This window comes from Zeus faber (assembly GCF_960531495.2).
Source record: "Zeus faber genome assembly, chromosome: 4".
In the NCBI taxonomy this organism is placed as follows: domain Eukaryota; kingdom Metazoa; phylum Chordata; class Actinopteri; order Zeiformes; family Zeidae; genus Zeus; species Zeus faber.
This window is the reverse complement of record NC_137191.1, coordinates 20,633,397-20,659,058: the sequence shown is the minus strand read 5'-3', so window position 1 is coordinate 20,659,058 and position 25,662 is coordinate 20,633,397. Positions and strand designations below refer to the sequence as shown.

The 25,662-nt window shown below is 41.0% G+C and overlaps 1 protein-coding gene across 1 annotated transcript; it reads right to left on the bottom strand.

Annotated features, from left to right (window-relative positions):
• Positions 1 to 299: 299 nt before the first annotated feature.
• suclg1 (succinate-CoA ligase GDP/ADP-forming subunit alph) lies at positions 300 to 25,189 on the bottom strand. The gene is made up of 9 exons (XM_079999874.1): positions 25,112 to 25,189; positions 23,695 to 23,795; positions 21,292 to 21,408; positions 20,827 to 21,039; positions 14,137 to 14,194; positions 11,353 to 11,436; positions 11,083 to 11,234; positions 8,487 to 8,675; positions 300 to 935 (listed from the first exon to the last, which is right to left on the bottom strand). Exons 1-9 carry the CDS (start codon positions 25,143 to 25,145, stop codon positions 909 to 911), a joined length of 975 nt encoding a protein of 324 aa, XP_079856000.1. The 5' UTR covers positions 25,146 to 25,189; the 3' UTR covers positions 300 to 908.
• Between the last annotated feature and the right edge of the window lie 473 nt (positions 25,190 to 25,662).

Genomic DNA, 25,662 nt, shown 5'->3' with positions numbered 1-25,662 from the left:
CTCCTATCGGTGCCCCTGACCAAGGCGCTGGCGAAAGACCTGGAGTTGGTCCCCGGGCACTGCAATGCGGCTGCCCACTGCTCCTACGGTGTGTAGGATGGGTCAAATGCAGAGGACAAATTTCATTCTCGATGTACGCTGAGATACGACAATGAAGAATCGACAACTAGAAATACAAGGAGACCAATATTCACATTCTGACATAAGGACAACAAAGAGTTGATTGTTGTTACAATTTTAACCTTTGAAATACAGGAAGTTGGGGTTTTCACTCAATCCAAAAACATGACACATGGTCGTAAGGTTCATAGATCTTTACTGTGCGCCAAGAGGTTAAGACTGAATTCACAGAGAATCATTCAGTTTATTCTATGGGTCTACATCCAACATGTCCGCCAAACATGCCATGAACGTATAAATACAACAGTACAGAAATATTTGTGAAATATCTCCTATTTGTGTGGAACAGCTAGTTAACATTTGAAATACTTTTTTTTTCTTTTGCTTTACACATGCGAAGTTCAGAGATGGTGAAGCTCGTAGAAATGGCCGTCTTCTTTTTTACACAGTAATTTGTGATTTTGTACAAAGGAAAGAGAAGACATTCTACGTAGATATCATTTTTACTACAATGATTCCTTTAGGAAACAAATGTATCATTTATTATTTTCTCCGTGTGGAAGGTACAACTTCGTAGTAGAGAGAGAGGGAGATGTTTATGCACGGCGTTTGTGTGGTACTTGGGTGTGCACTGGGTAGTATGCTGGAATCCGTGGGGCGAGCAGCGTCACTCGGAGAAACGGACCGTTCCTCTTCAACATGGGGTTAGTAGGCGAGAGGCCGGAGGGGGAAAGGAAGGAAGGAAGGAAGGATGGATGGATGGATGGATGGTTGCCTTCTCTTACAATTCACAACATCTTCCTCTTCTCGAATTCCTGTGAGATGGGTAACACAAGTAAGGAGGAGAGGACGAAAAAACACAGAGTGAAATAAAGTGAGAGGGACAGAGGATGGTTTATTCATGAAGAATCCACAGCTTGTTTTGATCTAGAATTTCTGATCTGCCGTTGAGGGGGAAAGGTAAGGACGGCACTCAGAAACCCTGACACGGGCTTTTTCTTTTTTTTTTTGTTCATTCCTGCGTGGAGAGTCAAATCTCCATGCAGGTGGCTGTCTCGTGCTTTGTTTTCAATATAAATCACATTGATTCACTCACTGAGAGTCTATCTATCTACGCCTATCGATCTAACACACACACACACACACACACACACACACACACACACACACACACACACACACACACACACACACACACACACACACACACACACACACACACACACACACACACACACACACACACACACACACACACAGAGTTTTAGAACACCTCCATTTTTGCATTTTTTTTTTTTAATTTAAATTGACGCTGTTTAATGTCTCAATGTACTCTGAAATTAAACCATAGAACAGCAATAATAAATAAAACAATAAATCATGGAATTGTTTTGTTTAACAACATTTTTTCTTAATCTTTTGACTCAGAGAAGCCAACTTTAGCAGATATAACAGCCGAACACACTCATGGAACTTCCTAAAATTGAAATCAAATATTGTTGGGAGAGTTCTTCCCAGCACTGTTGCAGAAGTTCCCACAAATGTGTTGCACATGTCAGTTGCTTTGCTTTCACACTTCTGTCCAGTTCATCCCACATCAGCCTGATGGGGTTTGACAGTCTGGCGACTGCGCTGGCCATTTTATGATTTGAAGCCTACCATCTTTTTCTTTTCTTCGAAGGTAGTTCTGACATAGCCTGGAGGTGGGATTGGGGTCATTATATTGCTGTGGGATGAACCCCTGACCAAGTAGGCGTAGACCAGAGGGCATTGTGTGGCGCTGGAAAAGGCTGCGGTAGCCCTTTTTGTTCAGGCTGCCGGTCACTCTGTGCAAGTCACCGATTCCGGATCCAGCAAAAGAGCCCCAGACCGTCACCCTTCCTCCCCCATGTTTGACTGTTGGTGTCACACACTGAGGAACCATCCTTTTGCCTCCTCCAGTGTACAAAAACCCTGCTTGATGAACCCAAGATTTCAGATCGGTCCAGAAGACCTTCTCCCGGTCTTCAGTATTCTACTGGCGGTGGCTCACGGCCGTGGCAAGTCTCTTTTTCTTACTTTGCCTTCTTAGCGACGGTTTTCTTACGGCCGCTCCACCTGTCAAAGCTGCAGTTCCAAGTCTGCTCTTCAGAGTTGAACCTGAAACTTGCGTACTTCCACCAGAATGACGCTGTGCTTGAAGATGGTGTCCTGTGAGCAGCCTCTCAGCAAGCTGTTGACTCTCAGAAACATGTCTTCAGCTCTGCCAGACTTCTTCCTATCCGAGTTTGAAAGTGCCTTTTGATGGTGTAGGAAGCTGTACTCACTGGCACCTTGGCTTTCTTTGCAATTTCTCGAAAGGAAAGACCTACACTTTTAAAGGTTATAATAGTCTGTGTGTCTTCCTTTGTTAGTGGCCTTTTTCTCACCATTATGATAGCAATATATTTTTTCCTGCAGTGCAATATTGTCCAGTATAACGCTTCAGAGGGTGAAATAACAGTCTGTTCCAACAGTCTGTTCTGTAAGTAACCGACAAAAGTTGGGACACCTGTAGGAATTGTTTGCACCAACTTTCAAGGCTTAATTTATTTCCATTGCTGCAGAACAGTTGTATGTTGTTAATCCATTACTTTTTCCATGAAAAAGGCCTTCTTTAGAACTCTGAAATGTACATAGTTTTTCAGTTGTTGCTAACCTAAACTTTTTAAAAATTATTATTATTTTTTTTTTAAACCTCTGGCAGTTTACCTTTGTACCATTTCAGGTTATTCACTGGCTTGAACTGCTTAAATTTCAATAAAATCTGGAAAAATGGGAGTGTTTTAAAACTTTTCACTGGCAGGGACTGTGTGTGTGTGTATAAAGTGTCATGATTCCGATTCTAAAATCGAAAATCAATCGAAATGAGTGTTCCATATCCACCTTCAAAATCACAAGCAGGTTTGCGATTCACCCCATATTTTTGGGGGGGGGGGGGTGCAGGCCCCTCCGTGGATCCGACCTCGGCTCACCCGGCTCTGAAGGGACTTTCATGAAATTTGGTTCGGAGTTGGGGGAGCTGTGGGCGGCTCTGCGGAGGGGTTCGCTGCACCGCATCCCTCAACGCACACTGCACCCGCTCACCAGCGAATTTCGACCGCTCCAATATGGTGGACACGCCGATGCATAAAGCGAGAGTTGACGACCGAGCGGATCGCGTTTTGGTTCCTGTAGAATACAAGACACGGGTAGTAATTTGCCTTTTATTACCAGCGTTCCCCGCTGGCAAACATAGCGTCCGTTTTTCTGTGCTCATTTTTACTCGACAGTAGTGTAATAAGTAAATGATTGCTTATTATTCTAAAGTCTAGTTTTAAGCTCTTAACTGTTTAAGTGTGTCTTATTGTCTTATTTTTGTTATTATTTATAATTGTTATTATTCAAATAAAAGCTTCTTATTGAGAAACAAGTGTTTTCCTTTACAAATCAAGACTTGATAGTCTTACAATGACATTGCCGCCAGTGCTGAAAAAAAATCATGTTTAAATCGAAAATCGAATCCTGACCTTAAAATTGAAAATCAAATCTAATCGTGGATCGAGAACTGTGATGTATATATGTAGACATATATGTATGCATGTACATACAGTATATGTACCTAGACCTTTTGCCTTGGCAAAATCTATTACCTTTCGCTTAATATACTGATTTATGTCAGATATTCATCTATCGAGATATGAATTCACACGCACATAAAAGCATGTCTGTGGGATAACCGCACATTAGCAGAGGTCAGTTACTAACAGAAAATGACAAAGCATTGTGTCAGCCATTTAACCTGATGCACCTTTTGCATTTACAATGTGCAAAATGGCTCACACACCGCCGGATGACGAAAATGCTGTTTCCCACAGAACAAAGGAGGGGGAAAAAAAAAAGACCAATAGAAAAAGAAAAAAAAAAAAAAAAAAAAAAAAAAAAAAAAAACCTTTATGAAAATGTAACTTAAGTCCACACAACAACTGTAAAAGGACTTGTTGGAAACCTGGAGGTCTGCTGCCACCTTGAGGAGAAAACACGTTCCATTAGTTTCACGGCGTTCCATCAATCTGAAAGACCTGAAACACTGTGACCTTGATCCCCGCAGAAGACAAAGTGATATTACAGCAGGTTGTAGTGCGAGGGGGAGGGTGTGTATGTTTTGGGGTTGGTGCGCTGACACAGCCAACTAATATTGAGGGGATGAGGATCGAGAGGGACAGGGAAAGTGGATGCAGAGTGCGTCTCGTGGTTCATTGCAAATATGGAACAAAAGCAGATGACAACAAAGGAGGAAGAGAGAGGTAGAGGGAGGGAGAAGGGGGATTGGGCAAAAGGAGTAAAATGATGCATGTGACATTTGCAAACACACCTCGGATGGCAGGAAGACGGATGAGGACTGTCAGCATTAACCAAGCAGGATTTACTTCTCAGCTCGTGCGCTAACTTTAAACGTAGTTCGATCAAAGGCTGGGTTGTCTTTCTCACTTTTTACCGGGACATATCGTTACGGTAACTTATGATGCATCTCAGGATTATTACAGCTCTGGATCCATCCAATGATGATTGCATAATCAGCAAAAAAAAAAAAAAAAAAAGTAACAGACTCTGATGAACCTTCTTATGTATTGAATATACAAAATAATTGAATATACAAAATAACCCGAATCCTTTTACAAATTGTATTATTATTGCTATTTTAGATCTTTAATACTGTTTCTTTTAGAATATCATTTAAACTTGTATTAATATATTGTACAAAGGTTAGTCTAATATTAGTCTATATATTAGTATATATAATTTAGTCATCTATTCATGATGTACGTAAATAACAGAGAGTGCTGGAAAAAAAAGGTACATTGTGCGTGAACATAGTCGCTGCCTATTCAAAATTATTTATATTCTTTAACTATCTCTTGCTTATCTGATGAGAAATAAGTCACTCCCGACCATCCCGCGGCTTTAATCGTCAGCCTTGGTAAGAAAACCTTCATCCACAGTGGAAAGTGAAACTAGACCTTGTATTCCTTAAATAAATGGAACCAGAACCCCAAAAGAGGGGTGTGATTAGGACAGCCAGATGTAGAAAATAGCAGGAGAGAAGAGTGATGTTGAGAGTGCTTGAGAAGACAAGTGGCAAGGAAGGGGATGAGGGAACTGGAGGCTGCCGACAAAAGGACAGGTGAGGAGTCTGAAGAGGACTGAAATTGGGGGAGGAAATGACACGGTGGGGGGGAGAAGGAAGAATAGAAGCTATCAATACAGGCTCCAAAATGGCCGCAGCAGATGAATGGAAGATGGCACAGAATGTGGTTTTTCAGCTTGAGGTCAATTAAAAATCTAAAAACTAGCTCAAACAGGCTCATTTCATTATGAATGAAATTCAAGGACTTTCAAGCACTTTTTTTAAGCACTACTTCTTTCCTTTTCTAAGCAAAACTAATAATCAATTTTCAATGTGATCTTTATGAAAATAGAACATAATCTTAGTCCCATTATCTATTTATATTAGTATATCTATCTATACATCTATAGATCTATAATTAACCTCATTGTCCTCTACTATCAGAAGTGTCTATTTCCAACCATGCTGGATTACATTTACACTTCTGTAGTAGAATCTATGTCGAAAGCGATTCTTCTCACAAATTACAAATATAAAATATACTGTATAAAATAACAAATAATAACAAAACCAGGGTGAATATCACTTTTTAAAAACTCTTTTTCAAAGACTATTTTCACATTTCTGAGGACGAAATCCAAGCACCTCAAGGACATGGAAAAACCATGAATAAAAAATAACTAAAATTACAATCTACAGCGTGTGTACATAAGGTTACATCTACTAACTGTCCTTAAGGTATTTATTCCTCTCTACTCTTTATTAGGGGTGTCACGATTCTCTAAATCCACGATTCAATTTGACTTTCGATTTTAAGGTCAGGATTCGATTATCGATTTAAACATGTGTGGGTTTTTTTTCCCAGCACTGACGACTATGCCATTGTTAAGCCTGTTTCACACGTGGTTCCCAGTAAATTACAGGGATTACCTTTCTGGGCATTGCTAGTGAGTTACACGGACTGGGCAGAGGTGCGCCCGAGCCCCCACGCGTGCCAGCCAAGGTGGAGGGGATCTTTCATCACGCCGCGGGGTTTCGTGAGAACCTCCGAATCTTATGCGAAGTTGCCATATTAAAGCACACAAAGTGAGCCACCGAAACTTGTGCACTGACTCCCTCTAACTTTTGGAAATCAGTACCATTAGTTTTTTTTTTTTTTGTTTTTTTTGAATTTTTTAAATAGGCTATTGTGGAAAACAGTAAAGTAAGTAAACATTTTAAATAGGCCATTACAAAAAATAAATAAATGAATGACTTAATTAATAAAAATAATAATAACAAAAATGAAAATTAAAAAAAGGTTTTCGATTTTCCGAACACAGAAACAGCCAGTCGTTAAGTCGGCACATTTTAACATCCCTAGTTTGTACATTTGTTTAAATAGCATAAATGGACTGTAAATTTGAATTAGAAAAAAGTCCGTAATACCTTTTTTTCAGGGGACAGTTTTTTTCTTTGGCAGCACGAGGGGGAGCTATTAGTGGTTATAAGTGGTGGTTTAAATGTTGTGGCTGATTGGTGTACAGTTAAATGTAAAAGTTGATGCGCTCGCAGCGTAGATATAAAGCAAACATTTGCTTCTAAAAAGATTCCTTAATGACTCCCGAGTGGAGAACATGCAAACGACAGCCGTGAATCTGAGGAAGCATTTTGTAATGAATGATTCTACATTGTGGATGAACAGTTTATCTAAATATATACATTGCATCATATACACAGCCAGCATGTGGATGTCAATGTTCAGCAGGAAACCTTCAGTGTGTCCTGAGCTCTTGCTGAATAAGTGGTGGCGGGTCACAATTCTCCCAAATAGAAATAACCTGCCCCTCACATTTTGATTATTTTTCTCCCCTCTCGTTTTTGCATTAGTGCTTTGGTAATAGTGGTCAATTAAATTAACAGAGATGTACGAACACAATGGAGTGTAAAATTAACAAGCGTAGGGTGCGTTTTTCATCATTACGCACAATGATTATGAATTGGACTTGGGGAAAAAACACGAGTGAATCTATATCCGCGTGTGGCATAATGGAATCGAGGGATGATGAATAGCCACCGTCGGTGCCTTCACTTCTTATGTGTCTTGTTAAAACTGCTTTCACACCGAGAGGGAAATAAAGAGTGTGTGGTGCGATAAGTTTTCACCCCTATTCCCGTTTGCTCTTCTTTATTGTGTATTAATAGTTTAATTAATAATTCTATGAGACTCTTGGAAGATAACAAACCCAAAAGTAATAACCAGTTTCTAAGTCCATTAACAATTCAGTGACCATGGTACTTAATCCTTAAAAGCACCGGGTAGAAAGCTCCTATATTCAAACACAAACAATAATGAATAAATAATGAACTGAAACTCTAAACATAAGAACAAAATTATCTGCTATAAGCTGCCAGGCAATGCTTCAATTACAGAGTGAAAGAATGGTGGACCACAAGGATCATATACAGTTTTACTGTATGCACAGCGTTTTTTTCTGTAATGTGCAATATGATGAATTTCCCTGAATTTTGCACACATTTTTCATCATGCAACCATAAATATAACTTTCCCAAATGATCTATCTGTCAGACTTTGGTTTTCCTTCCAGACAGCATTATTTTTTTGGGGGGGTTGCGTTTGGGAGACACATTTTTTGGGGCTAATTTGGAATCATACAGGTACCCATAAAATTGTGTTGTTGTTCTATTAGGACCTTTATTTTAGGACCTTTTTTTTATGTCCTACTGTTCTCATATGTCTGCGTTATTGTGTCTTCTGCTGCAAAATACATTTTTCCTTGAGGGACAATAGAGACAGAGGAGACCTGAACTGAACTAAAGCCATTTTGTTTGTATTTGTGAACATGTTGTAATTCAGATTTTAGTTAGTGAAAGTGCATAGTTGAGAAATTTGAAAAAAAACCATCCATTTATTAATACGTTCCAATATCGCCATTTGATCTAAAAAATGGTGACATCCCTTATTAACCATAATGCACAGCCCAAACTTGCACAAATGAAGACAATGTAGTTGCACTCAGCAAATATAACCAAGAACGCTAACAAAACCTGTAACACCCGAATCAACCAATGCCTATAAACCCCCAGATACGTAAAAACACTTAGAAATGTTTGACATGTTCCCATAATTAACACTAAATTGTTTATTCGACCATAAGATAATAAAGCACTACAGTGGCTCCTTTCCAGGTGACAGCAAACCTCCCATGTTCCAAGCAGCTTCAAAAGAGGAGAGGCTCACCTTGAACATGGTGCTTCCTAGCTGGGCTGGGGACATGCTCACCACCACCCCAGCCGATTGGAGGGCGGAGATCTTCTCTTTGGCTCCGCCCTTCCCCCCGGCGATGATGGCGCCGGCGTGGCCCATGCGGCGGCCGGGCGGGGCAGTCAGCCCGGCGATGAAGGACACCACAGGCTTGGCCTTCGAGCCCTGGACATGAGAGCAAAATGACAATGGTAGAATGAGAGTCAAAACACACACTGGGTGAACGGGGCACAACCGAAGAAGCAACAGAGGAAAAGGGCATTTAAGAGGAGCAACTTGGAAAAACCACACCGTCCCTGGCCTCAAAACACCTGACGTATTGAAACAACGGGTCAATGAGGCCATTTAATTGCATAGACTCTCACTGCTGCCATTCCCCACCAGCTCGTTTGGGAGCTGGTAATTAGTCATGTGACGGGACTGATGAATGGAGGCGTTCAACAGTTGATATCCTCCCTCCAAGGTGACAAGCTCGTATCTCATCCTCCACCACAGTGTCGTCATCTAAAGCGAGTTAGCTGTACGTACGTGCACATGCAAGTAACAATATTTCATCCTCGTATCATTATCGTAGATTAAGCTGTTCTTAGTACACACATACACACACGCCAGTTCACTTGAGGGAAAGTGCACCTCGTCTCTCTAACCGTAATTGGAAGGTTCACGTAACACGGTTAATAATTCAAATCCCAAGAACACAGTAACATCAATTTAAGGGGCGCTTGGATCGGCGTTAATCCCACAGCACACAACTATCCCGTCCATCGCTAAAGACGTCACAAAACAGTGTGAAAGTTTAGCTTGTTATGATGAACACAGAGCTGGTATCGTGGATGGAACAGCTTTACAATTTTGATATTGCAACACGAGAGCTCATTTCAATCTTTTTTTACAAGTGGAATTTGTTATACTTCATTTGGAATGTGTTGTAATGCAATGCAACTTATGACTCCAGCTATATCCCATATTGCAGGTTAGGCAACTTCTAAACTGCAATCTTTAACATCTACAAACCACCTTTACATTTAAGAATGTATCGACATGAGGGGACTTCTCTCCTCCAGTAGCGGGCTGTGCTCTACACATCCTGCTGTACCTGCTTTGTGCCGCTCTGGAGCGACGCCCTACTCCCTCCCTCGGCCTAGTTCACGCATGGCAGGGTTTCGTTCCGACAGCCTCTGCTTGTCAGGAACACGGCTGATTGACTATTTGTACTTCATACGTCGAGTGAGAGAAGAATTATTCTCCCAAGACACTGGGGGGGGGGGGTGGATTTGCATGCATTAGGGCAGCCGAGAGCAAATCAAATCCATTTCCGAGCTTCAGAGCACCTTTGCGCATACATTTGCGTGCAGTTAAAAACAAACACACACCGGGCAGAATTAGCAGACTGTAAAACTCATCTGCGAGCAGTGAAGATTCCAAACACAGAGCTACCCAAGTGGAGAATATCACTTAAAAGTTGAAGTCACTTAGCTGCAAAAGCTGCTCCACAGACAACTTTGTCTAAGAACGGCATATCATTTTTTAGATAAATGACGACCGAAATATGAAATATGGCCCAGGAACCAAAACTTAAAGTGGCAATCCATAAGATGGTCGGTGTTGGTCAAAGAATTCCATTCTAAACTGCACAATTCTTCTTTTTTGTTTTCCTCCTCTCTCAAAATTGAGGGTTACCATCATCTTTTTCCTTTCCTTTTTCCATGTCTTCTTCTTTTCATGTCGGCTACTAGGATGGGTAAACTCAAGAGAAATTGGAAATTTCCCCGTCGTGGGACTGATAAGGGTATATAAAATTAAAAAATACAAATATTATATTAACCATAACTAGCTACGCTGCTTTATCGAAATTCACGTTTTGCTTTTGGTCTGTGGCGGACCCTGCCAACTACAAAACACCTTACAGGAGGAGCACATACAAAACAAGAAAAACATTGAATGCCTGTTTCTTATAAAATGTCAGCTAAATAAATATGGGATGAATATCAAATAAGACATTTTCTTATAAATGTAAAAATAATCTTATGGATTACCGCTTTAAATCTATTTATGTCTCAAGTGCTGAGAACCGCACCTTCAAACGGTCTCTCTGTGACACAAAACACACATCCTTCCCTGCAGGGAGCAGGAGACCTTTCTCAAAATGGAGAGGTTTAAACATCCACTTTGTCCTTCCTGTGGCTCTCAGAGGTTCACAAGTTTGATTAAAGGAGGTGCGATGTCATTTGTTATAACAGGGTGTTTGCAGGCATCAGAGTTAAATGTAATACTTGTGACAACCTTTTTAAGACAAATTTCAAAGAAATAAAGAACTGACAAATCATCCCTCTCTTCTTCAATAACGTATTGCGATAAGTGTAGAAGGTAAGTGTTGGGTTCAGAGGTAGCCTTCGAGGTTTTTAACATCAACATATTGACAGAAGAGCTTGACTTATTTCAACAAAAATAAATATATGGATACATTTCCCCTTTGGTATTAATAAAGTGTTAAACAAACTCATAATAATGAGACTTTGTAAGGACCTGCAGACAGCCTGCATAAGGAGACATGGGGTCATTTTTTCCTTACAGAGTTGTGCTGTTTAAGGTACTCTGCGGCATTCTCCTCAGCGTTGCCACCGATCTCCCCGATGAGGATGATGCCCTCCGTTTTGGGGTCTTGGAGGAACACCTCCAGGCAATCGATGAAGTTTGTCCCGTTGAACGGATCGCCGCCGATACCTGGGTGAGCGGCATTAGCATTCCAAAAGGTATTAGCGTTCGCGTTAAGAGTTTCTAGACCCTGGCGGGAAATTCAAACAATATATACACAGCATGTTTATGTTCTTGTGTGACTTACCGATGCAGAGTGACTGTCCGAGGCCAACCTGTGTGGTTTGATGGACGGCTTCATAGGTCAAGGTGCCTGATCTGGACACAATGCCTGACCAAGGAGAGGAAATGCTTACTTGTTAATAACTATAATTAACATATAGAACTGTCAGGATTAAAGGGCAGGGCTTGGGTGATCAAATATCGCAATATCTTTTTGAGCAATACCTCAACATTGATAATTTGACAATATTTTGGGGAAGAAAATTGCATTACTTCACTGTAATCCAGCCTTAAAGGCAACATTTCGCATAATGATAAAATTCCCCAAACCAAAATCCCAGATGATATTTCGTCTCATATTACGATATCAAGATTCCAAGTGTCCAGACTGCATGTTTCAGTGCCCTTTTTAAAAGTTTAGCATGTCCAAAATGTGTGAAAAAAAGCCCTCTCAGGTATGGTTTTATAAGTTGCTGCTCCAAACAAAAGGATGGAAAAGGATTAATTTTCCCGGTGGTGCGTCTGCACGGCGGTTCAGATAAGAACTGAGGTCTGATGTCAAACACAACTTATGACAATGTTTGCTATCTGTGTGTGAAGCATGAAAGGAAAAATTAAATGTTTGCGTCAAGGTTCCACTTCGGTTAAGTTTGGTTTTATTTCATCAGAGGCTGGAGTGCTTAGTGGGAAAACTACATTCTAGAAAGAAATTACATTCTATACGGAGATATTAGGATTTTGTTTGGGGAAACTAAGGAACATTAAAAAATCTAAAATAAACAACACAAAAAGCGTGTTGCGGCTCACATCTTAGCCAAGAGATTTCAAAGCAAACAGGAACAAAGAGAGATGCAGTTAAGTTGTATTACATGATTCATGGAAAATCCTAAATCATGCATTTATGGTCCATTTAAGATGACATCGCTAATTAATAATAAATGAATACACCTACACACACACACACCCCTGCCCACCCACCCGCACAGGATACAACGGCACACAGATAGCTATAGAACTGTTTAGTATGCCTCCTACGATTCAATAAGCACACGTAAACCGCTGTATTATGGTTGAAGTCCACCGAACGTGTTAGCACAGCGTACTGGCACGGCATGCCGTAAGTGCACACTTCATACTAAACCTATGTTAATGCACTGCTGCGGCGCCACTGGCTACATAAGCCGGGCGGGATTTCTTTATTTTTGCGTGAGAGGTCTATTTGACACCCCCGCCCCCCAACTATGTGCGGCTACGCCTCCCCTCCACTAAACCTCCCCTACAACACACCTGGAACCATCTGATTGGAGGGGGGGGGGGTCCAGGATAGTGTGAGAGGAGAGGAGTGTGGAAGGATAGGAGAGAGGGAATTGAGGCGAGCGCTGGATGCGAGTGGAAGGAGAGAAAGAGTGACTGAAGAGAAGTGCGTAATAAAAAGGCACACGGCCATCCCAGGTTGTTATTTTCCGACTGGACACCTCAGCCGACTTTCACCTTCAGTTGTGTCTCTCTGGTCGACCCTGCCAAGCGTCACAGTATTATCTAACTATGCGTTTAAAAAAAAGATTTAAATTGCAGTTGTTTGAAATATTCCTCCTCTCTCTATGACAACATAAACTCATCTGCCACGCGTCACTGGGGAGCGCATCCGGTGGACTGCTACGGTTAGGATGTCCACCGGAGGCGTTGGCGCAGCGTGCTCTAAGTGCTGCTTCCTCTTGAATCCCCTGTTGGAGCTCCACTGTCCACGTCAGCCGCACAGGGTCTGGCATATCTCTATTGTTGGCGATAGATCTATTTATTTATTTTTTTCAACTGTGCACAGCCATACTGTTTTCAATAGAAACATGAGATAAAACTACATAGAAATGTTTTTTAAAGAGTGCAATCAATCCAAAGGTGTTGGGTTATTGAACAAGACATGTTTCAAATACAAAGAACAAACATATTACAACTACCTCGGAGTTGAGGTGTTCAGTTGGAAAATAACCCCTTGGGATGGTCGTGTCCCTTTTTATTACGAACTTCTCTTCAGACACACTCTCTCGCTTCCACTCGCACTAGTGTTGGGTTGTTCACGAATGATCCGGTTCTTTTGAGCAGCTCTTTATCAGAACGAAGGGAACAGGAGTCTCTCTGATGAGTTGTCGTTTTTTTTTTTGTCAAGTTTTACAGACCCATATGTTGTGCTATTTGTTTAGGTTACCACCTCCTAATGCTGTAAAATAATGTTTTATACCTATTATGCACAAAAATAACTTACTATGGTACTTGCTTTATTCATTTTTTTGTGCAACTTTTAAATATTATCCAAATAAATACATATTAACAAAATGAAATAAACATACTTAAGAAGAGTACCATTCTCACGTGTTGTTGATGCCATTTGCAAATATGCAGATTGGCAACACACACAAATAAAAAGAACGAAGAGCCTTTCTTTTGAACGGCTCTCGGAAATCAACCGAGCCATAAGATCCAGTTGCCTCCCAAGAGCTGTAATTCCAATCACCAACTCGCACCAGGCGCTCGCCTTGTTTGTCGCCTCTCCTTCCACACTCCCCGGGGACCCAGCCCTTAGACACCTGGGCTAATTACCCACTATCTCGGACACCTCCCCTCCAATCTGATGAATTTATGCAAATTAAAACAACCCATTAATGAACTTGAACCCCCCACAGCCATACGCAGAGTGTTACACGTTTAAAATATTTTTTTCCCCACCTTTTAACTTTTTATTTTTGTTAAATATAAAGATACTCAAAAACTGTGATACATACAATTAATGAAGACAAAAAACAAGATTCATTACCAATTCTTCCCTTCTTGTGGATGTGTCCCGGCATGATCCCGATTTTACATTCTCCAGGCTGGGGAGGAAACATTTTAGTTAATGCACTGACTAAATACGTTCAGAAACATCAAGGCGTATGCACATTTTTGACTCTGTTTGAGATTTCATTAAATATTTGGTCTGTAATATCATAGTGGAGGAAATAATTATTTGATCCCTCACTGATTTTGTAGTTTGCCCACTGACAACTTAATTAACGGTCTATAATTTTAGTGGTAATTTTTGGTAGGTTTATTATAACAGTGAGACAGAATATCAAAAAGAAAATCCAGAAAATCACATTAAATAAAATATATAAATTATTTTGCATTTCATTGAGTGAAATGAGTATTTGATCCCCTACTTGGTGGAGAAACCCTTGTTGGCAAGTACAGAGGTCAGACGTTTCTTGTAGTTGATTACGAGGTTTGCACACATCTCAGAAGGAAAGTTGGACCACTCCTCTTTGCAGATCCTCTCCAAATCTTTAAGGTTTCGAGGCTGTCGCTTGGCAACTCCAAGCTTCAGCTCCCGCCACAGATTTTCTATAGGATTAAGGTCCAGAGACTGGCCGGGCCACTCCATGACCTTAATGTGCTTCTTCTTGAGCCACTCCTTTGTTGCCTTGGCTGTATGTTTTGGGTCATTGTCGTGCTGGAAGACCCATCCACCACCCATTTTTAGTGTCCTGGCTGAGAGAAGGAGGTTGTCACCCAGGATTTCATTTCACGGTACACGGCCCCATCCATCTTTCCCTCGATGCGGTGAAGTCGACCTGTCCCCTTAGCAGAGAAACACCCCCAAAGCATAATGCTTCCACCTCCATGCTTGACGGTGGGGATGGTGTTCTTGTCCCTGATGTCCTTAGACAGCTCTTTGGTCTTGCCCATGATGGAGAGGTTGGAGTGTGATTGATTGAGTCTGTGGACAGGTGTCTTTTATACAGGTAACAAGTTGAGATTAGGAGTACTTTCTTAAAGCGAGAGGACTAATCTGTGGAAGCCAGAATTCTTTATGGTTGGTAGGGGATCAAATACTGATTTCACTCAATGAAATGCAAAATCATTTTAATATTTTTTTTTATGTGATTTTCTGGATTTTCTTTTTGATATGTCTCTCTCTGTTATAATAAACCTACCAAAAATTACTACTAAAGTTATAGACCGTTAATTTCTTTGTCAGTCTGCAAACTTACAAAATCAGTGAGGGATCAAATAATTATTTCCTCCACTGTATATTCACACCATTTTGATAACATTCTACTGGTGTAGGCAGCCAATATTATGCAACATGAGAATACATTCAAATAACAAAAATATGTATTTTATATTAAGTTGCCGTTGGATACCAACTCTATCATCTCTGGGAGAGTGAAAAAATGTGTGAATAAAAACTATTGCTCGTGACGACTTAGAATACATTAGATGGACACATACAAACTTTAAATCTAAAATATGTATACAGATCCATACATAGAAATAAATAAATAAATAACTCCAGCTGCCAGGCCCCACACAGAAACTAAAACTTTAAAATGTCCAAATATTCACTGCTTGGACTTTTGAAAACCACAACCCTAAAAAATTGACTTTAGTTGTGTTGGGACTTTTTCCTAGAAGTGGCCTCAAGGTGTAAATTTTGCTTCTGACATTTAGAACACAAACACACAGGCACGCAACACACACGGAAATAAGCAATGCAAGCAGTTTTTATTTGTTGGGCTGGGTTAAAAATTTAAAGCTTGAGGGAGGAAAATAATAGTGATAAAACATAATATTATTGTGGCAGTTCTGTCTACCACACCCAAGTGGCGTTTTCAGGGCCCTCTGGCACAGAGACACAGAAGTTGAGCCAGTTGGAATTAGCCAGGAGCAGACAGACATGTGTCATGACAGGGCTCCTGCGTGTGTGTGAGGATGGCGGTTTTAGCCTGTTGCTCATTAGACCGGCCAACCAACGAGCAACAGGTATGCAGCCACTCTGACCCCAATCACCTAGATCCAGGTCAGGTGTGGCTGTGCAACCAGACCATCGCACACCAAAATAATAATTATTTAATAATGGATATTTGTAGAAAACAGACACTTTCATTATTCACCATTATTAAAACACAACTGCTGTTTGTTGTTTTGGGGCGATCTCTGGGATAAATGCATATAATATTTAAATGCATTTGAAGAGGATTCGAGAAAAATAGTTTGGCATCAGCAGAATCATTATAGAATTTTAAACTAAAACTAGGAGGACTGAAATGCTCTTATTTTCTATGGAAGATTTTCTGTGCAGCATTGGTGATACTGATAATAATCAGACAACTGCTTAATGAGTGTGAGCCACGCTGTACAATCCCCACTCGTGGGTTAACTACAGAAACTGCAGTTCCCCAGTTGTATGCAGATGTGAAGCAAAAAGTCACCGAAGCTATCTCTTCTGCAAACAGAGTTGCCATTACTTGTGAAGCCTGGACGTCGAGAGCAACCCAGTCATATGTAACTGTGACATGCCAGCATATTTCTCCAGAATGGGAAATGGTATCACATGTCCTGCAGATCAGAGCTATGTTTGACAGCCACACCGGGTCAAATATTGCGGATTTGCTACGGGACATGGTGGATGACTAGGGGCTTGTTGACAAGGATCCTGCGTTGGTGACAGATAACGCTTCCAATATGTTGAAGTTAGTGCACGTGAAATACTTTGCGCACAGTTTGAATTTGGCCGCTCAACATGCACCCAATGCGCCCTTTGATTCCATTCTACTGGGAAGAATTTGCAGCATTGTGGCTTTTTTTAGGAAAAGCACAATTGCAAGCCATGCCCTGAATAAAATGCAGAAGCTACTTAAACTCCCGAGCACAAGCTCGTGACAGATGTAGCTACGAGATGGTACAGTGCCCGTGATATGTTGAAGCGCTTCTTAGAGCAGCAGCCCGCAATTTGCACAGCATTACTCTCCACGGAAGTGCAGAAGAATGCCAAGGAGTTGTGGACATTAACTGAAGCTGACATAGCCTGTGCCGAAGATGCGGCTAAAGCCGTGAAGCCGCTGAAAGTTGCAACACATGTAATGTCAGGAGAAAAGCCCCCTGCGCTGTCTGTTATAGCATCTCTGCAAGCCCAGTTGTGCCACGGGACTCATGTCCAAACACCAGACTCGGCAGTGATAAATGAGCGACAAACCCTTTCTGTGCAGCACAGATTTCTCATGTGAGGGTAAATTAACCTTAATGAGAAAACGTATATATGTTTACTTTACTACATGTGTTTTCGCCTGTAATAGAAAACAACATTTTCAATTGACCCTGGTACAGCAGGTTGTGTAATATAACGTAATGATATAACTATACAACTGTGACTCATCTTGTGTATGTATGAATGTTATGTGGGCTTGGTTATAAGTTGAATTTTATGTTCTGATTTCAGAAGAACCAGAACTACTTTCCAGAACAAGAAAAGGCTGAAACTGGTTCTTCCCCACCCTGCAAAGGAAGAAAGGACTCTACCTGTGCTCTTGCAGATTTATTTGGAGGGACATTTTATACAGACGTTGACAAATTTGTTGATACCCTTCAACGAAATAAGGAAGACCCATAATTTTCTCTGAAATAACTTGAAACTCACAAAAGTAATTGGCATCCATCATTGTTTATTCCATATTTAATAGAAAATCAGACTTTGCTTTTGATTCAACAGAATATTTTACATAATAAAACTAATGAAAATGGCATGGACAAAATGATGGGGCCCTTAACCTAATATTTTGTTGCACAACTTTTAGAGGCAATCATTGCAATCAAGCAATTTCTGTAGCTCTCAATGACTTCCGCACCTGTAAACAGGTAGTTTGGCCCACTCTTCCTCAGTAAACTGCTCCAGCTGTCTCAGGTTTGAAGGGTGCCTTCTCCAGACTGCATGTTTCAGCTTTTTCCATAGATGTTCAATAGGATTCAGATCAGGGCTCATAGAGGCCACTTCAGAATAGTCCAATGTTTTGTTCTTATCCATTCTTGGCTGCTTTTAGCTATGTGTTTTGGGTCATTATCCTGTTGGAGGACACATGACCTGCGACTGAGACAGAGATTTTTAACACTGGGCAGTACGTTTCGCTCCAGAATGCCTTGATTGTCTTGAGACTTAATTGTGCCCTGCACAGACTCAAGGCACTCTGTGTCAGACGCGGCAAAGCAGCCCCAAAAGATAACCGAGCCTTCTCCACGTTTCACAGTAGGTATGGTGCTCTTTTCTTTGAAAGCTTCATTTTTTCATCTGTGTACATAGAGCTGATGTGACTTGCCAAAACGCTCCAGTTTTGACTCATCTGTCCAAAGTACACTCTCCCAGAAGCAATGTGGCTTGTCAATATGCATTTTAGCAAATTCCAGTCTGGCTTTTTTTATGTTTTTCTCAAAAGTGGAGTCCTCCTGGGTCTTCCATGGAGCCCACTGTCACTCAAAAAGCGACGGATGGTGTGATCAGACACTGATGTATGACACTGATATAGGGGATGGTAGCTCAGGAGGTAGAGCTGGTGGTCTAGTGATCTAAAGGTTACTGGTTCGCTCCCAGGCTCCTCCTACAAGCATGCTGTAGTGTCCTTGAGCAAGACAATTAACCCCTAATTGCTCCTGATGGCTGCGTCCGTCGGTGTTTGAACAATTGTAAGTCGCTTTGGATAAAAGCGTCTGCTAAATGTAATGTAATGTAATGTAATGATGTACCTTGACCTTGGAGTTCAGCTTGTACCTCTTTGGAAGTTGTCCTCTGCACTTTTTCTACCATTCGCACTATCCTTCTGTTCAATCTGGAGTCAATTTTCAGTCCCCTGGACCTCAAACTTCTTAGTAATATTTGCAACTGTAATCACAGGAATATCAAGCTGCTTGGATATGGTCTTATGGCCTTTACCTTTAACATGCTTATCTATAATACTTTCTGACCTCCTCAGACAACTCTCACCTTTGCTTTCTCTGGTCCATGTTCAGTGTGGTGCACACGATGATACCAAATAGCAGATTGACTACTTTTCTTCATTTGAATAGGCTGAATGACTGATTATAAGATTGAAGACATGTGTGATACCAATTAAAGAAAACAGTTAGTTTGAAATATCACTATAATCCAATTATTTATAATCTTTTGTAAGGGGCCAACAAATACCAACAAATCCAACAAATCTGCCCAGGCCATTTTAGAATATAATTGATCTCATTAGCAATAATTTATCTCTTTTCACAGTTTCTTTGCTTTACTCTATATCATACCAAAGGCATGCAGGTATATATGAGAAAATTGCTTTTAATTTCATCACTTTTCAGGATAAATTAAGCATTGTTTTAATGAGCTGTAAGGGTACCAACAAATTTGTCCACGTCTGTATTCCTAGAAGACAGCACTCACATACAGTATGTCACTATATGATCAGACAGTGGATGAAATCAAGAAATACATAGCGGCAGAGTCATTGGATCTTACTGTGGACCAACTCAGTTGCTGGAGGGAGCACCAGGCTGCTTTCCCCTTACTCTCTAAAGGCCCGGTTATAACTTAGCAGAGAGCAGGGTGTTTATAGCTGGCACTTTCTCCATTGCAGTATTCTCAGAAACCATGGTGGCAGTAGAGAGAAAGTACAGTGTGAAGCAGGGAGTAATAAATGAAGGAGAGCACAAGACAGCAGGCAAACATGGCTGCATATACAGCATTGGAGCTTGCACCAAGGAGGAATTGCTGTTCATGGTGGTTGAACGTCTCGCGTCAAGTCACAAAGTCGTAGCGGTGTGCAACCTCGCGCCACTATGTCACACAGGTCCCTACACGCCCAAGCACCACCGCCTGGTGACGTAATTTCCATCACGCACTCCCTCGCAACCCTCACGCTTGGGGCAGGTATAAACCTAGGTTTACTTAGTTAGAAATACACTCTGCATCCCAGGTACAAGTGTAGCCGCAGAGAGGCCGTTCTCCACAGGTGGAGACATAGTTACAGCTCTGAGAAGCGCACAAAAATCTGAAAACATGCTAAGCCATAGCAGCCAGTATAAGGCTTAGAGTTCTTTAAGTTTGTTAAAGAAATGATATGTCCTGTGGACATTATTACAGCAAAAAGTAGAGTATTTGAAATCATGTGAAACCAGAATATTATTGTTGCATCAAAAATCTAAAAGCATAAGAGACAACACAAAATGGCTATAGAATAATGACACCATTAGCGTTTAGACTGGTTCCCTTTAAGCCTCGATATCACTATGCAATACGGACTGCCACTGGGTACAAACTCCCGGGAAAATTAAGGCTCAATATACGGCAGTGTGTCACAGTAGCGGAGAATGGCGGACGGTGGACAACCAAAATAGCAGTGGAAACTCTACCCGGCCTGGGAAAACATTGTTGACGGACGAGGCAAGAAGAGTGAGTGATAGAACCAGAGATAAAATAAGAGTGAACCTTGGACGGCCATTGACTAATTTGGAGAGCGCTCCAGACCGGTGGCTTCACAATACTGCGGTAGCGTAACATTACTGTAACGCCGACAGCCCTACTGAGAATCTTCTTTTGTATGTATGCAGGGTTTGCTTCCACCCTAAAAGGTTTGAATTTAGACGTGTGGAGCTGTAGGCTTAAACGCTCAAATAGGTTTTTTGGGGAGGTATGTGTTGATCTTTGCGTTCTTACGTTGATGACACCGGGGCAGTTGGGTCCGATGAGGCGGGTGGTGCCCTGGCGCAGAAGGCGGTGCTTGACGCGCACCATGTCCTGTTGGGGTATGCCCTCTGTGATGCACACCACCAGGGGCATCTCGGCGTCAATGGCCTCCATGATGGCCGCTGCTGCAAAGGGCGGGGGCACGTAGATCACAGTGGCATCGGCCCCGGTGCCCTCTCTCGCCTGAAGGAACCAAGACATTTTTTTATTAAATAACAAAATCATTAGCGCTGTTATCGGACAGAGACGGCAAAATCTATGAAATAGTGCTGTGAAATAGTGCCATCTAATGTTTCTCAAGGAATCAGCGACATTTCTCTAATAATTTGTTTGATGTGTTTCATACATTTATGAATTTCTTTACTCCAGAGTCCAGAAGAATGTGTTTGAGTATTCTAAAATAACCAAAGAATCATAGAGAGAACTGGCTCGCACCTCCTTGACAGAGTTGAAGACGGGCCGCCCGAGGTGTGTCTTGCCCCCCTTGCCCGGGGAGACGCCTCCCACCAACTGGGAGCCATAATCCAGAGACTGCTGGCTGTGAAACGTCCCCTGCAACCAAATGATGTGATATAAAGATGGATAACAACTAAATTACCATATTGACAATGCGGATGTTATCCATTAAAAAAGGTTAAGAACAAGAGCAGTTATCAATGAGGTATTCAACCGCAATTTTTTTCCCCACCATGCCGTAGCAAACAAACAAGGAGCACAGATGGCTTTCACACAGAGATAATACATTTTGATTTCTGTTTTCTAGAATGGCTGCGCCTTCCAAATTCTTCAGTGTGTTTACAGTTACTACACTTTCAGGAAACCATGACCTCTAGACTCGTTTACAGAGTCTAAAGGTCAGTTAAATGAGGAAACACGGTAGTCAGAGCTGTGCAGTGTGTGCTGTGCATTATTATTCGTAGTAGTAATAGAAATTATTCTACGTGAAGATGGATATTAAACAAAAAGAACACATTTTCACCAGACCACAACTCCAAGCAAAAAGACAAGTTGCATGAAGGGAAGCCGTTCTAGCTGGTACCTTAGCTGGTAACAAATAAGCAGGAATAAGAATGAATGAATGAATGAATGAATGAGGATGTTCTTAAAGAGATTTGAAAAAATCTCAATTAAATACATTTCTATCCTTCAATCTTTTTGTTATGGTGAACAGCTAGTACTGAAAGACTCTTTTAAAGAATAACACAGTTTTCTTTGTTACCAGTGCTACCACAGACAGAAGAGGCATACAGACCTGGTACCACAGACTTAAAAGTTCTCATTTGTTCTTGTTTGATCATTATTACACATTGCATTGTGTTAAAATACTTTTGTTGAAGTGTTGCAGTTACAATAGCAATGGGACATAACAAGCACTTGTAAATGACTAATGTAAAAACAATAATTCAATGACTGGAGAGAGAAAAATGCAAGTGAATCAGCAGTTTCCTTGGCCCTGATGGAGGTGTTTTATCATGTCCGTAAATTATTATTTTGGCCCGACGTCTCTCCTCTGGTGCCAGATGCTTTTCTCTCAGTGATGAAACGATACATTGGAAAAATGCTATGCTTATCAGGCCAGAGAGATGAGCTAATGAGCAACCGATGTTGCTGGCTTCATTCTTCATTCTTTTCTTAATGCTCATTGGGAGTAATGACTGGAACACGTACATTATCCATTGCAATAACAGCGAGAGCACAGATTCTGGACAACCTGTCATTTTGAAAGCTCTTGATCAGCTTTATCAAGTGGTAAAAGGACAAGAGGACAAGCTTTTATTTTTTGCAAATAAAGATTGAAAAGATAAAGGAGTAAGAGAAAACATCTAACTGGGATTGGCAAAAAAAAGGTGTAAGTGCACCGACATTGGTGTACTGTTTTTTTATGCAATTATCTTCTAAAATAGTAATTCACTTAAACCTATCCCATATCAAAGCAGAGTGGTCCATATATGCTGTAGTTAATGTTAATAAAATAATTTACAATCAATCAATGTTTTAGACAGCACAACTACCTGACGAAACAAACGAGTGGGGTCATTCATATGTAGGAAGGTAGCCATTGGCACAAAAACATTGGGTTTTGAGGAAAAAAATAGTCTGGTATAAAAAAATGAAGCAGTTTAAATGTGTTCTGTACGGCGCTACCAGCAGAGGGCGACAGTAACTATCCAAGTTGTGGATAGTACCTGGTACTTTTTTTATATCACCTCCATCTAGGTTCAAAGCAAGCTGAGGGGACACCAAAGGGGGACGTGAAAACACTGCAGATTCCATATTGGTCGGAGAGGGATCGTCACTAAAATCATCACTACGTCATTGCATTACTGCCTCATCATTGGGTGTCTCCTCATCTGAGCTCTGATGTAGGATTTACCAAACTTTCCTGTTTTTTTCAGCAGTCTTTTGTCTTGCTGCCTTCAACCTCTATTGAAACCTAAATTAGTTTCCTTGCTGTGACAAAAGAGTCACATAGCAAGAATCAAGAACACTATCTCTTCGATATCCTCCATTGTTCCTATGTGTGTCACGTTGAAGATGACGTCACGGAAGTTTCATGCAACGTCTCTATGACAACCAGCTACATTGAGGGGGTACTATCGGCAGTGGAAAATTAAGTACCTGGTACCAAAAGCGAATAGAGTCGAGTCGGTACCATGTAATGGAAACAAGCCATATACGGCTTCACTTCCAGACACTGATCCAACCCACATTCTATCAATACGCTCCTGAAGACTCCATGTTTCTGTGTGGAGGGAAAGCCCTTACCATGACAGGAAGGTTAAAATAAGCTTTGGTTATTGTACAAATAAGGAATGTAGCGTATTAAACGTTGTATACCTGCTTCCCTGTGAATCCTTGGCAGATGACTTTAGTGTTCTTATCGATGTAGAGGTTCTTCCTAGAGCTGGTGTAACAGTGTCTGACACCACTCTGCTGCACTGGAGGGTGATAATACAAAAAATATCACTACATATATTACTACAAATATCTTATTTCTACAGATAAAAACAATGCTCTCTTTTGATAGGAGATTTTCTCAATTGTCTAAAAAATAAAAATAAAAAAGAACTGGGGTTGCATTTTGATTTGATCAGATTTATAAAATGATACTGTACAAAACAAATGTTAACATGCAACAAGGTGGGTTGTATCCTTAAGAATATCCCCACTGTGAAGGTTTAGATTCCCAAACGGAAGCTGTGTACACTTGTCATTTTAACAGTAAAATCCATATATTTAAGATATTGTGTTCCCAGGGTTTTTGTCAAGATCAATTTGCTTTCGAAAGTTATTCTTAAATTCAAAGCTTTTATGTTGTTATTGTGACTTCAAGAGTGGGAGCGAATACAATAGTAAAACAAGTTAAAAGGGCAAATACAATTGATAACTTCTACCCCGAGTGACAGGGCTACACAGACACATTAATAAGGATATGTTGCTACATGAAACATTCCAACAAAACAACCATTGCTCAATATTGTTGTAATTCTCCAATATACCTTCATGGAAAAACCTAAAACGTAAATATTTCTTTTCGAGCAATTTCAATTTGATATCCTGGTTAAATATAAATTAAAGTCGTTTTGAAAATAGCTAATACAGCATTAAAATATGAGTGTAGACTGCTTAGTATTAGTATAGTATGTAAACTACTGTGCTCTAACATAGTCATACAGGGTCCAAGTGCTGAACTTTGGTCTTCTTGCAAGAGCAGTGAAACATATTATCAATCATTCCACAGCAAAGTCCAAGAGGCCTGTTCGACTGAGAATAGTTGTGGCTAAAATTAGTTTGAGTTCGAATAAAAACAGTATCCAATTACAGCCTGCCAGTGATCACTCCTTCATTATACCACTGTGTGAACCTAGTGGACCTGGATAGATTCCACTTAGTCAAATTTAGTCAACTGTCAAACACGAGAAAAGGCAGAACATTTGTCGGTGAAGTAGGAACGCGTTAGCACATGTGGGTAGTGTGAGTGAAAATATTGAATTCAGCTCTTAAAAAAAGAGCGAGGTCAAAGTTCAGCTCATAGCTGGCCAGTTAGCAGCTTCAATGGTGTGCGGTGGGGCAGCAGGCTAACTAGCGAGCCACCGAACGGTGTTGACAGACAGCGAGGCTTAGCCTGCCATCTGAGTCACAGCCGGAGCCGTGGCAATCTGCGAAAGGGTGTGGATCAGACGCCTTTTCATGCGGACGGTGAACTGCCACGCCGTTCGTTTTAACTACTGTTGTAATGCAGCGTAATACTCACGCAGCAGCCTGGCGAGCAGCCTGGTGCGCGACATCTTCGGTCATTCACCAATGACACGGGAGGCTGAGGACCTGACCGGGAGGCTTTAGTTGTCTTGAAATATTCCCGGCGAGAAACCGGGAATAAAAAATATTCGTTTTAGGGAGCGTTGGGATGGTATAGACACATTTCTGAACGCTTCCGAGTGATCCGATCATCGCTCGTTGTTGAACGAAAAACGTCATCGATAGTATCTTTTTTTTTCGATCAGGCGAAAACTAAGTCAGCCATTTATTGCAAGGAATACTGGGTAGTGGAGTTTAAAAATGAGGACGCGAAACGTCACTTTGTCAACACCAGGCGGCGCAGACAGTTCGTCGTGTAGAGCCAAGGGAACAAAGTGGCCGTTCTGCTGTTTCGTTATTTTACTTTCTTTTATTTCATACAGGCAGCATTTTATGTAGCGTACACCCTACGAGAAGAGAGGGAGAGAGAGAGTTGTTTTCATTCATATATTATACTATTGTTATATATTTATTGTATATTTTACTGTTTTTGTTTGACATTGCTTG